This window comes from Euprymna scolopes, chromosome 3 (assembly GCF_053919585.1).
Source record: "Euprymna scolopes isolate OS-2025 chromosome 3, ASM5391958v1, whole genome shotgun sequence".
Taxonomy (NCBI): Eukaryota; Metazoa; Mollusca; class Cephalopoda; order Sepiida; family Sepiolidae; genus Euprymna; species Euprymna scolopes.
Genome location: NC_136484.1, coordinates 69,203,495 through 69,218,644, shown reverse-complemented (window position 1 = coordinate 69,218,644; position 15,150 = coordinate 69,203,495). Strand labels below are relative to the sequence as shown.

At 33.3% G+C, this 15,150-nt stretch overlaps 1 protein-coding gene and 1 non-coding gene across 2 annotated transcripts in view; one reads left to right on the top strand and one right to left on the bottom strand.

Moving 5' to 3' along the window:
• LOC145256084 (uncharacterized) overlaps nt 1–15,150 on the top strand; it is a 767,766-nt gene that overhangs the window by 127,185 nt on the left and 625,431 nt on the right. Inside the window, exon 2 of the mRNA XM_080114670.1 lies at nt 11,163–11,333. Within this exon, the coding sequence (XP_079970796.1) occupies nt 11,163–11,333 (171 nt within the window). The remainder of the gene's footprint in view (nt 1–11,162; nt 11,334–15,150) is intronic.
• Nucleotides 12,312–12,504, bottom strand: LOC145264554 (U2 spliceosomal RNA). Its single transcript, XR_013864629.1, has one exon. It is a non-coding gene; the product is annotated as a U2 spliceosomal RNA (small nuclear RNA).

Sequence of the window (15,150 nt, the reverse complement as noted above, 5' to 3'; positions counted from 1 at the left end):
TAAAACTACAGCGCTAAAATTGGGGCCCCCACTACCAAAATTTTCCTACTGCTTAAGCTATAAGAAATATAATATTTAAGATAAGACTTAGAAAAAGGGTATCCAAGCATACTCATAAATATGAATTTTCAGAAATATAATCTATTGCCCTGCATATGCAATTACTTCAGCTACTTTTGTATTACACTACAATGACTTTAATTGTATCAAGGTGACATGCCGTGACCCTGATGGTATGCTAATTATAATGAATGATCAGTATTCTAACCCACGAGGGCATCCTAGTGCAACCAATTGTTACAGAATTTCGTTTAGGGGGTTGAAGCTCTGCATACTGATTAGTTCATTTCTATTTCTGTGCGGGCGAACGAATTTTGGAAAATTCGGACCACTCATATATCACGTTCGAACTGGGCATGCATACAATGTCCATTTAAATGTTCCCCCTCCTCGTATGTTTGAAAGCTGACTTCATTAATATAACAGATGTTTTAATTGGACGTATTCGTAACCGTATGTTCGATATTCAGCGTTCAATTTTCGTCAACGTGGTTGAGTCGCTTGTTTTATATATTGGAAGAATCTTGTGCTAATGTAGGATCGGACAGCAGTTGTTTAACAATGAATTATTTCTAACTATTTAAGCATTGCGGAAAAACGTAATAATAATATCATAGTGTTTAACTGCGACAAAATAATATAACTTGAAAAAGCCGACGTTTGATAATCAGTTGTGTTGCTATTTTATTATCACTCATTTATTTTTGGAGTAAGATATTTCCGAATAAAGAGTGAAATAATAGAAAAATAGAAAGAAAAGTAACTGATTTAAATAATGAAAATTATGTGATCGATGCGGGTATGTATAATACCTCACAATGTTGAACGCACCTGCTTTGCACGGTTTTAGGTAAACCATAGGCAAGGTGTCTTTCTTTCCGGTATAACAGATGTGTACCATACAGGTCTAGATAAAGCTTTTCAGCCGTGGTGAAGACAATTCATTTAAGAGAACAAAACTCTGATGAAAAAACAAACTGAATAGAAAAGTCTGTTAGTCTTGTAAGGTAATCTTCACGTAATTGCGTCACAAACAAAACATCTACTTCGGATTTTCTATTTGTGAAGTAGTAATACTCATAAAACTGTCATGAAAGTGCGTATGATAGTACGAAATCTGGTCTAACTAGAGATAGCGAAGTATAAAAAATATAATAAATATTTTAAAGTTCAAAATCATTACTGCTTAACTACGGTGTGTTTCTTTATTAACATATAAAGCACTTAATGTGATTTATTTGTTAATTCTTATGTAATTTAATATAATAAATAAATAAATATTACAAGGAATGTGCTGGATTTTTTTTTTGGGGGGGGGTAAGTGTCGGTTTTGTTGCGATATGAAAATGGTACATATGCCACCACAGAACTGTGGTATGTCTCGCATTTATTATTTAACATCTATCAATGTTACCATATAGACTTATTGTCTATTCACTTATCGACTTTTGGTAGTTTAGCTTGTAGAGTGCAACTGAAGTTGTTTGTATGGTTGACTAAAATAACTTGATGTCTTGAATTCTTTCTTGCAAACCGTTCTATTTGTTAAAGCGCCTTTAACTGTGACATTACTGTTAGGCATTTTAAAACTATTTTTACAGTTTAATTCGTAATTTCGGTTCAATATTGTAATTTGCTTTACATTGCTTGTTCATGTACTTAGTGTTAGAGTTTTAAACATTGCATTTTAATGAGTCTTTTCGTACCAGCACAGTGTTATGAGACCTCGGATTGGATTTTAGGTCGCGGCAAACAAATATTTTATCCACAACGCAACAAACAGTTAAAACCGTATAGTTACAGAACTATGTCTGCGATATATATGATGATCTTTATTTATCACTAATCAAATTTAAATTATGATGAAACAAAATATACTAATGCATATGTCAGCATTATTTAAAAGCGAAATTACAGGTTTTTAATTAGTTACTATTATCGCAAAACAACTGAATATATGTACGTTTTCCTTTCACATGAATGACTATTATATATGAAACCTCGTACAACGCAAATTATTGCAATACATATAACATTGAAAAAGAAAAAAAACAGTACATGCAATACATATATAATAGAATAAGTTAAGAAAATAAAGAGTAAAGTTACATAGAAAATTTATTACATTATCAAGTCAGTAAAGATAGAAACGGAAATAAGGAGAAACTTCATTAGATCATGTCATTTCGAAGCTAAATATTTCTCATCAGAATTTATTATATTATATATACATATGTATATTTACAGATATGTATACCAAATATGCAAAGTGACATAAAATATAAATACTATTTCTATTGTAAAATAACAAGTCTTTAAGCTATCACTGTTTGTAATATAATAAATCAATTCGAAAAGGAATACACAACCCTATTATTTTAATAGATATTTACTAAATGAATAACTTTTTTAATATAATGTTAGTGCTTTCAAAAAATTAAGCTTTTCCATCGCTAATCTAAATATGAAGACAATGATTTCAAGACAAAGTTGAAACTTTCTGAAAGTACATGCAAACCATCGTATCTCTGCCAATAATTGATGTATGATCAAAATTCAAGTTGAACCTGAAAGATGATCCGTGGCCACATGCAATGGACTCTAATAGGCTGTCTTAAAACTCTACCATGGCAGGAACTGTACTTGCAGCACGTGGTTTTTACGATGCCAGTCGAAAGACGCATGACCATCAATCTGATCATGAAAATTTCGTCCTCGTGTTGCAGGAAATACGGCTTGTGTTTGTATCAACGGGAATCCCGAGCGAGATGAGGGTTTGGATGTAGGGACTGGTGAAGTTCTCAGATAGTTATTTCGTTTGTTTTTTTTTTCTGAAGGTGTCATATAGAGCTGAGTCCTGCATCAATGTTATATATCCGGTGTTTGACAGCAATAGCTATAACTCAATATAGTCATTTGAATGAAATAATAACTCATTTGGAAAGATATGGTGCCTCATGACATAACGTTCACTTCTAACACCAACACTATTACAGCTTTAACTAACTTGTGCGAACTGTACGCTATCCATCCGTTGTTATGCGCGTTCTATGATCGATACTGAGAAAAACGAGTGCATCACTGACTGATTGGTTAACATTGCTGAGGATTTTTTGTCTTGTATGACACTGAGCAACGAGAAATTTCGAAGTTTTATGAGAAGTGGCGAATATAATTGTTAAGTATTTTCTTCATATCCGAGACTTTGAAGTCAGCATCGTTTTGTTATGATCTATCATTGTCTACATACCACCTCTACATACATGATCTATCATTGTCTACATACCACCTCTCAATTCTCGAACTCATATATCACGATCTTCAAGGAATACAGAAATCCACCGAAAGTCATAATGATGCTAATTGAAGTGTTTCAGCAATGAGCTTTTCAATTGAACATCGTCTCCATTTATTAAGTACGTGCAAAATGAATACCGATGCTAAAAATGGATCAACCTAGCTTTACTTAAAAATTCACCAAAAATCAGGAAATTCAACAAAATAATGCATTGTAAATTATAACAATTAAAAAATAATTTTTACAGGAACTTTACGAAAAAAGCCCTAAAGTCCGTATTAATGAATTCGATATAACTCGAAGAAAAATTAATTTCTCAAACCACTGATATCATTTAATTAAGCATTGTTTATTTAATATTTCCACACCAAAAAATTACAATAGCAAAAAATATTTCGACTTTTTTATTAAACTACAGGTTTCGCATAATTTTTATATGCAAGATTTTAATATTTTCCTTGCTTGCATGAATGTGAAATTTTCAGCGTAACATAATTTTTATATAATACTAAACAATAATTTAAAAAATAATTTAAAAACAGGAACACAGAAAAATAATTAAATTAAAAAATGGTAAAGAATAATACAAACGTTCAGGATATGAATGTATGGATGCATGCCAGGGTAAAAAAGAAAAGTAGCATCTCTTACATCATTTTCACACAGCCTTTCGACTGACTGAAATTTTGGGCTTCCGTTTGTTGCAATTTTGCGAAGGGCAGAATCCCTCGCTTTTTGGGCTCGTACAAACAAGATGTTGTTTTTTTTTTTCATTTAATTCAATGTCTTAGGAATAATCTTTAAAATAGACCCATGAAACTAATATTTTTAAGGATTTTTACAATGAATTTATTTAACTTCAAATTGTACATGAATTGGTTAGATCGCTGTGAAAACATTTTTTATAACTTTTTTTTCCTTTGGGAAATTAACTTTAGTCTTTAATCTTTTAAATACAATCAAAAAGTGGTCGGAAACTTACAGAGAAAATTATTATAAATCGGCTTTCAAAACTAGGTTCCCCTATCTTTATTCGCCCATTTTTGCCCGTATCTACCGCATATCACACTCACCAAGACACTATTCGTTGCACTTTATAGATGAAATTACACATAAAATCGATGCAGCTTAATATCATAGAAACATCGCCTGTATTTATAGGTTGCGTTATACTATTTTTCTTACTTTATATTTCTCCAAACTGCTGTCCCCCAGGAAAGGGGATATAACAATATGGCTTCAATTTTGATTTATTGTTCCAGCATCTATTTACGTTTACAAGGGAGTTACACGGTGTTCGAACAAGTGCGCTTCATGGATACGTAAACCTTGCCATAACATTTTCATTCCAGAAAAAAACTGCTCCAAATTTATATACTATTATATGTATTAGTATTCCAATAGTAGTAGTAGTAGTAGTAGTAGTATTCTAGTAGCAGTAGTAGTAGTATTCTAGTAGCAGCAGTAGTAGTAGTAGTGGTAACAATATACGGCGTTGTGTTACTTTTGCCTTTCATAGATTTACGTGTTCGCCGATGTCAGTTAGTTATTGGAGGGAAAAATCCAAGACCTCACATTTATCAATGTTCTTGTTAACCCAGGCTTTGACTTCGTTGGAACGGGTTCAAATGTTCTATCACCCTCTAATTTAGCCACTGTAAATTCTACTATTCTTGAGACTGTTCCAAAAGTTATGATTATTTATTCTTGGTTATCGTTCTCTGGGGATAATTAGTATTTTTTTCTATTTTCTCAGATATTTTTTATGATTTTATTATCTCCGCTTTATGCTATCTTTTGTTTAGCGGTGTCTACGTTTCATCTTTTATTGCGTCCTAGCATCTCAAGTTTTTTATATTCGTCAGACATACATATGTATGGCATTTTCTTAGGCGTGTCTAGCTTAAGTTAAAAACAGATATCTCTATATGTCGGTCTGTCACGTTTGAATTTAAAATCGAAATATTTTCGTATAAACTAATTCATTGAATACGAGGAAGGTTAAGAGATAATAATAAAGTTGTTTGGCGGATACGAGACACAGTTAATCCGTTCGTACGTGAATGTTCGTTTCTTTGCGTTCAATGCACTGTGGTTCGCTCGTTGTGCTCGTTGTAATTCAATGCCTACTTCCGATGCCGGGCGCTGTGTTAATCATGTTTTCTCTATCACTACCGTATCAAAGGGATTTTCCAAACAAAACCACAAATCTGATTTAAACCGATTAACGTTGTATTATTTTTAATGTAAAACCGTTGTTTGTTTTCTACGGAGAGACATGCTTGCAGATAAAGATAAAACATACCTCATAACCGAACACAAGCAGTCTATTTGTGTTCGGCCAAAAGACCAATTTGTCTCTGAGAATCTGAGATCTAACTGACACACTTGCTAAGCTTGCTGTAATGCATATGGATATTGGCATCATCTGCGAGAGATCACACAGTTACCTGCTCTAAAATCATAAACCAGTTTTATTACTAGACATAAAAACTTACTTATTAGGGGGCTCACCATGTCGGATATTTGAAAAATCTATAACAGGGCCTCCGTTCAGTCTTGAGAGAACAATAGATATCTCCTGCAAGAAAATCTGTGCTGTAATTAAGAATCATTTGTGCAATCTCCTACATACTTTACCTGCATCGGCAGTGCCTGATTTTGATAAAAACGAGTTATTCAGGAAAACTAGAATCAATGCTGAGATTAGCGAAAGCACGCACATTATCTATTATTCCCAAATGGTCACTTATGTAGTGCTGACAAGGCTCAGCGTCGTTCCTATCAGATAATGGGAACAGCTGTGTTAATGTGACTATTTCGTATATAGAAAGTTTAAAGAGCTCACAATAATAGCAGAAAATATGTTATTTAAGAATATATTATTATTGCTTTTGACCTATTTATTACCTTTTGACCAGACGACATTTTGGATAGTCTCCTTTTTTTCTAAATATATCTGCTATTGCATGCCTGCCGTCAATAGAATGCATCTTTGTTTCATACCAATCATGAAACTTTGCACATGCTTTCAATTAGATCGCTAAATATGTAAAAACAAAAAGCAAAAACACGTTTAGATGTGTACATGCACTTGTGTAAAAAGTTCTGTCTATCTGTTAGTTGGAACTTAAATATGCTATGCGGTATCATTTTTATCGTTGTGCATGCATATGACATGTATCCATCTTATGAATACCATTTGTTGCTTCTTCAAAATAACCGACTCTAATACATTTGCTTCTGTACACGGATCTATAAAATAAAGCATTTACTGCTTGTTTATATTGTTGCAGTTATTGTTTCGGAAGAAAAAGTTTATATGACTCTAATAGTAAACAGAAAATGGAATCCGTAAAATTGATGCTCTTTATCAATCTAAATCTTGAAGTTAAATGGTTTATAAGGGATTAGTCAACAATGGAGTTGGTTTGGTTTGATTGTTTTTATTTTACGGCATATCAACCCTTTTCAAGTCATTTAATGTCGAATCCAGTGGTTTTAAAGAAAAAAAAATTAATAGAATATATATATTTTTTTTTTAAGTCGGTTTCTATTTAACCCATAGTTGAGACCCTAACAGGTACTACCACTCCGGATCAGAGTGGACCGAGAAGCTATGACAATTAAAGGGTGGCTCCACACTCCCCAAAACCCGCAACAAATGACCTCACCATTGGATATAGTTTAAGGTCATATCCAGGACTGTGAAGTTGGAGTGATATCGCTATTAGTGTGTGTCTCCATGATAAACATTTATAAAGAAACGTATTAATACAGCTATCGTCACACATTACAGCTTTTCTGCCAATATGTGTGGCGCACTCATGTTATTTCCCTGCAATATATTATGCACAATGTATAGGTACTTCATAATGAATGACACTCTGTACATGGTGAAAACCTATATCCTTCCAGAGTTAAGCTTGTTAATATATGTGGAAATACACAGAACACGACAGATCCAACATAATAAGTCTCGAGCAAAAGTATCCCTATTCTTTACGCGTACTTGTAATTTTGTCCACTATCAACAAACGTATGCTTCGACGAATAGAACGCCAAAGCTTCCCGGTCGATCAGTTTGGAGAATGGAAAATGCCGCAGTATACTAATCCAGTCTTGCAGATGCCTTTGGGAAATACTTTAATAAACTCTGCATGTATCAGAAAACAATTCATTGCGCGATTGTAAAACAAGAGAAGAATATCTAATTTATTTACATAATAGATCATTAAGAATTCATTGGATGATACCCAGGTGTCAAGTAATTGAGCATCCGCAAGGTAAAAATACACTGTGTGAATGTATGGTCATGTATGAAGAAAATAAAGTTCCGAAATTGTTTTTTCCATGTTTTTCACCGACAAACATTCTAACACATGAATTTGCATATAGTTTTAAACCAACAGTGTTTGTTACGTAAAATTCGGATGTTATTCGATCGATTCTTAATTTATGCTATGTTAATAAAGCAGAAACACACGCGCAAACATAGCCACACAGAAATAACACAATCACACACATATTAGGTGTGTGTGTGTGTGTGTGCAACATTAGTATTAAATATTAATTAAGAAACAGGTTCATTCCCGCAGAAAAATGCCATAGAGGTTTTCTATTGAACTTCTACTTTGTAAGCACATATTGATCAATCTTGAAGTAAGTAATGAAAATATGTACACAATCTGTCATCTTACCTCATAGCATTACATGAATATATAAACATATTTATATATATATATATATATATATATATATATATATATATATATATATAGGAAAGGCTTTATGTTAACTGTAAAATGTTTTTGACTTGTGATGGGGGGGTATGAGACGAATAGATTCGCCAATCATTTTTATAACCAACGGCTGTGCTAAACAACCAATCAAAACGTCGCAAAATTATTATAAAAACCATCGAATTTTGGATTCAATCAGTTCGCCATTTGCTACGTCACGGACCGCATTTAATTCTTGGCCGCCATCTTGGTTACTGATCTGAACTACGCCGCCATCTTGGTTACTGATCTGAACTACGCCGCCATCTTTGTTCAACATAATATTTCAGAACTTAACATTAACATTTGAATGAAGTTCCATGTTGAGTCCGAACGACGGAAGTGTTTTATGTTCCACACCGTCATATCCCACTTAATGCAAGTTCAACTCTACAAGTAAATGTAATGTTTGGATATGTATAATTTACGTTTCTAGAAATAAGCCCCCCCACTCCGGAAAGTCCCCCGAATTGTTTTGTTATTATTCTTTTAAGGCATTATTAAAAACTGTATCCATGCTTAATCAACGGTCCTGTCCTGTCTCTGTAACGACTCTGACAGTTGATTTGTTATGTTATTGATGTGTGTGTGGTGTGCGTTTTCTAGTCATCGCACGAAACTGTTTTAACTGATAAGATGAAGCCAAAAAATCAAGTTATACAATGTCGCCACTTGATATGTTTTAGAAAGAATCCTCCACTCAAAATAAAACGTCTTTTTATGTTTTTTTAGGTCATCAGCAATACTAAAGTATATATGAAAAATACAATTAATGAGTTAAATGTATTATGCTATATGAACATAGTGCGAATTCTTTATTTTACGTCATCTCTGATGAGGCTGTATATCTGTATAATATTTTACTGTTGCCTACTTTGCAATGAAGTAGACGTGAACTGCCGTTATTGTCGATATATAAAAATAATTTGCTTTCATATAAATTGGCGGTCCTTTTTTTTCTTTTCTTTCAAGATTAACAAATATTTTGCAGTTTTCCTATTTCTGTCTGTACAGCAGAGAAAAGACAAATGCTTCTAAGTATATGTAAAATGGCTCAAAAATGCCAAATGCCTTTTAAGTGTGATTGCAATTGCAAAATAGGCAAACAATAGATCGCTGACATTTCCCCTGTGAATCATGAACGTCCGTGAATAAATAATATGAGTAAACTGCAATGAAACCCTCAATAGATCTATAATATAATGTTCTCAATATAAATATCGATTACGAATATTGATTATTTTCGTTATAATTATTTTATTTTAGAGCATACGTTTTCAGATACGTCCGTGAAGGTTTCTAATAAGCGCTGTCGGTCTGCCAGTTCGTTCTAAAAAGATTGAGGCAATATTTTTTATAATTAAACGCGTCGACACATCTTAAAGATATTGTTTTGTTTTTCATAACTTCTAAACAATTAACGAATATTTTATGATTGTAGAGTGAATCAAAGTGTAGTATGTGTTCTGTGTAATTTTTAATTCTGTATCGATCCAAATTCTGACATTTTAAGGGAGCTAATTTCCCCTCATATAAAAACTGATCTTGTCATAAACCCTGCATTAATATTGTGAAACAAGTAAACAAGAAAGAATAATTAAAATGTATAACAAAACTTGAATTTTTGTTGCATTTCTAAAAAATAAGTAAACTACGTTGTTTTCTTCTATATTTCAAATATAACTATGTCGTTTATAGATCGTGATAATTCTCTTTATACTTACCAGATGTAAAATGTAAACAGATGTGATAGTATAGAACCGGGTGTTATCTCCCAACACCAGAATTTTAAAAAATGGGTCTTGCATTAAAAAGCAAACAAAATCAGTTAAATAAAAATTGTTTTTTTCATTTACGTTGATTCTTACGCATTAACACCTAACGGAAAAAAGGATAGAACTAAAAATCGACCGAATATTATCATACAAAATATAAAAATGAAATAATTATTAAAACAAGTTATTTCAATTAGGAAATTCATTTTTGAAAAACAAATACCCACCGTGCCGTCGTCTCCATTCTTTGTTTGTCTTTTTCGTATGAATGAAGCGAAACTATTCGAACGCAAGGACCGGGATTGATACTTCACTTAAGTTAATTGGTCCTTGATAAATGTAGAGGAAACGATTCATACTGAGACAATTACTATTTATTTGGATACTGCTAGAGTGCTCCCTTTTGGGGATGAGCTGGTTTTCCCCCCCACATTAAAAACGGCCTTGTGTCTAATTTGCTTTCGTGAGCAAGCCAATAAATAAAACACCTGGCGCCTGGCCTTTGGACCGGGTAGTATCTGCTATGTAATTGGTCCTTGGTCAATGTAGGGGAAATCCGTCATAATGAGACAATTGCTATTTATTTGAATATTGCCAGAGAGACCCCTTTTTTGAGGGAGCTGGTTCTCCCCCCCCACATTAAAAACGACCCTCGTGGAATGTTTCAAAGCAACGCCATTTCTGTCATCCTTTTGATTGACTACTTTTAATTTGAACGCTTTAGACTTCCGGTCGCGTCATGGAATAGGAGTGAGACGCCAGATTTTCTTTCACTTTCTTTTCCGCCTTCGCGTCCCGGGTAAGAGCCTGCCTGCCTACTTCTACTTTTTTTGGCTAAACACACTTCTACAAATACCCGGGCAACGCCAGGCACCCAGGCTAGTTAATATATTGAGGGGACATTGGATTTATTCAAATCTGCCACTGGTTTACTCCCGCGTAAAACACTATACAAATAGCGTTTTAAAAAGGTTGTACGTTATCGTAATGCTGATGAACCCGATTAATTGCTCTTACTGATACAAAACAATTTCCATGTACATACTTTTAATTAAAAAAATAATAATTGATGTACATATATGTAGCTAATAATGTTTGTATATATATATATATATATATATATATATATATATTTGTGTACATATATATATATATATATATATATATATATATATATATATATATATATGCGCCTGCGTTTATGTGTTGTGTTTATCCATTCAATCCATAACGTTTTGTATTTTCCAGTTTTCCTACGCCTCCATCTCGCCGGCTCTAAGCAAAAGAGAAGTCTACAAGACGTTCGTTAGTCTTGCTCCGGCCGATTCTTCATATAACGCAGCGCGTATGCTCTTCATCAAACACTTCAACTGGGACACAGTGGCTACAATCTACGAAGACACGGAAATGTACTCACTGGTCAGTCGATGTATTCCTTTTTCTGTTCTTTTTTTTAATTTCCACGTTTTCTTTCTTTTTATATTTGTACTCGCATATTTCATTGGCGTTGCACGGGGTAAGTATCCCTCCCACCCTACCTGTAAAAAAAAGAAAAAACAAGTTACGGTTGTTAATGGAAACCACTGACGGAACAGTATAACAGTGGGCACTTGTGCCCATGACCAAAAATGAATGTACCATGGCGAAGTACTGCCGTATTTTATATATATTTATATATTGAAGCGCTTCGCTTCCAAATAATCGAGTATATTTTCTAATGATTTGTCCCGAAAAACATATTACAGAATAATATTAAAGGAAATATATAGAGTAAATAGAATTGTTGGCAAAAAATAAGTTTGTTTATTTTGTTTAATATTTTTCCGTATTTATCTTTTGGCATAATTAAATAAAAAACGCAAATATTTGAGACCTAACCTCTTCAATTTATTTGGCAAAAAATAATGTTTTTTTAGTTAGTTTAATAAATTCTGTATTTATTTTTCGGTAGAAAATAAAACAACGTTATCATCATTGCCATAGTTGTCGTCGTTGTCGAAGATGTCAGTGGTTGCTTATTCAAAGCTTTTAGGGGAAAATTTAATATAAGAATCAGAAATATTTGGGAGCTAAATTCCTCAATCTATAAATACATATGTAATTTGTACTTTGTAAACATCACTAGTGGACACGCAGGGTGTTTTATGCTTAGAAAAAAGTTTTGTTTATGTTTTGACGAAGGCGTCATCGTCGCCAAAGATGACGGAGTTGTTTTATTTTACGTTATTAGGAACAAGGCCGATAGCCATTAGTCGCTGCTCTCGTGTAATGAATGAATGCGTGAATGTAGGATTGACATGAAATTCTTAAAGATAAACTAAAATGGCCGAAAAATGGGCTGAAATGACTTAAATAAATAAAAAGTAAATGACTTAGAATGACTTTAATGAAATTAAGGATGAATTGAATGACCTTAAGAATGACTTGAATGTCTTTGACACTCTGGTTGTAAAGTGGGTGATCATTTTACATTAAATTAATACAGAAAAGTGATCCGCAACTTTGTATCACAAAGTTACAAACATAAGTACAGCATGTAGTAAGAACAGATAGTACACATTTATCTTGGCCAAAAGGCCAAGAAAAAGGTATTTATTTGCTCCCCAACCGAGCAAATTAGGCACAAGGCCGATTTTTAATGTTAGGAGTGAAGGGGAAATGAGGACCAACTCCCCGGGGAGTAGGGGGGCTGGATAGTGACAATTGGTATGAAGGGTCGCCCTACATTGACCAAGGTCGTATATGTGGGGTTGGTATTTATTTGATCCCCCACCGAGCAAATTAGGCATAAGGCCGAGTTTTAATGTGAGGAGTGAAGGGGAAATGGACACCAACTCCCTGGGAATAGGGGAGCTGGATAGTAACAATTGGTATGAAGAGTTGCGCCTACATTGACCAAGGTTTTATATGTGGGGTTTCCCCCACATATGGTCTTTGCTTGCAGTATCTGCCGGAACAGATAATACACTTTTATCTTGGCCAAAACGTCAAGAAAATCTTAAAAAGCTCAGAACAGCATCTATTAATAACAGACCTTTGATCTTAATCAAAAAGGTCAAGCACAAAAGTGTTACTGGCAGACAGACCGACCGACCGACTGACCGACCGACCGACCGACTGACTTATAGAGTCGCTTGCACGCGACTAAAAATGTGAATGTAAAAACCGCAAATATGTGGAGACTAAAATGTCTAATATTCAAATACATAAGTAATAAGTCGTTTTCAAAAATTAGCAAATAATCGAGTATAGTTTCGAAAGATTTGTTCTGAAAAAAATATTACAGAATTTGATTAAAGGAAATATGAAGCTTCAATACAATTGTTGGCAAAAATAAGGTAGGTTTATTTTGTTCAAAAAATTTCCGTATTTATCTTTCGGCATAATTAAAAAAAACACACACACGCAACTAATTGGGAGCTAACCTCTTTAATTTAGTTAGCAAAAAATATTTTCGTTTAAGTTTGTTCAATAAATTTCATTATTTATCCTTCGGTAGAATAAAAAAACGCAACTTTGTCATCGTTGTTCTCGTCGACGAAGACGTCAGTGTTTTAGTTTTTAGGAAAAATCTTAATCTGAAGGTCACAAATATTTGGGAGCTAAACTGTTCAATGTATAAATACATTATGCGTAATTTTGAAGCATCACTAGTGGAGACGTAGTGTGTTTTATAGTAAATAAATTCAGTTCTGTGGATGTTTTGACGATAGCGTCGTATTCGTCGCCGTATTCGGCAACGGCGGCGTTGTTTTATGTTATAAGGAAAAATCTGAATGTAAAAGCCGTAAATACTTGGAAGAAAAAATGTCCAATATTTAAATACAAAATTAATGCGTCCTTTTTAAACATCACCAATGTACACGGTGTCTTTAATGGTATAAGAACCCAGTTTTGTTGATGTATTGAAGAAGATTTCGTTGTTGTTAATATGTCTGTTAGCGATGTCATATTGTAATCTTACTTAGCGTTCGTTTATGAAGCGTGAAACTGGATTTTGGAATACGAGGATTTTTAGAGCTCAGCCAATCAGAATAGACGGAATTTGGAGAGGGATACGTTATTTTTTATGAATCAGAAATAGGAAATATTATGTTATCGATGTATATATGAGCCACTTCCGAGCGGCGTAAGCACAATATCTGTGGAACATGTAGAATTGTATCCGGTGACAATTGGAAGCGGTGGTAGGACTAAATATTTAGAGAGAAAAAAGGGTTCTACCTTTGAAGATGTTGCGATTGTGATAGTTTCGCTCGTCGGATGCAATGTAGCATTTTAGTATTACGACATAATGTGTATAAAATGATGTTCGAAAGCACTATAAGATAGTGGTTATTAGCCTTGCTGTATTGAATTTGTATGTGGCATCTGATGTTGCAAACTACGATACTTTGGTCCAGAGAAGAATTTCAACATTCATATATATAGTAATATAGGAGATATGAATGCGGAAACACACCAACTCATATATCTATTATATTAATATGTTAATGCATAGACATATCTGTGTAATATATATTCAAGGAAAAGTCGAAGAATACATGGCCATAGGATAGAGGAGATTGTGTAATATCAAGATGCATGGTTTGACAGGAAGTAAAAATTGAAATCATATTTGCAGGTGCAACTAAAATGTGAGTAAATGGATTTTCTAGCGGCCTTATTCAAGTAAACAATGATGAGAGAGAAAAGAGTAACATCGTAACAATAGACGGGTATATGAAGAAGTTTTACCACTAAAGTCAACCAACTGTTAGTCAGCTTACTATCACTACTGTTTGGGAATGCTTATATTCAGACTTACAAATAAAGAAAACGAATTGATAAACAACTCCTATTTGTAGTTCTGTGTTTATTTTCAAGTGTGGATATACAATTTGCACACACACACAAACATCCACACACATACACACACATATATACATATATATATATATATAGAGAGAGAGAGAGAGAGAGAGAGAGGAGAAAAATAGATAGATAGATAGATAGATAGATAGATTCATAAGTTTATGTGCGTATATCAATTTTTGTGCCCATTGATATTTCCATCTATATTTATATAGTATGTTTTTTGGTCCCAACTTTTATTTTTATTTACGTTCTAAAATATACATACAGTAGAATCTAAGAATTTGGCATTAAAAATTATTAACAAAATACAGTAAAGAATAAAAAACACATATATAATTAAATAAGACTATAAATAACATTGTATGTTGGGGCAAATATC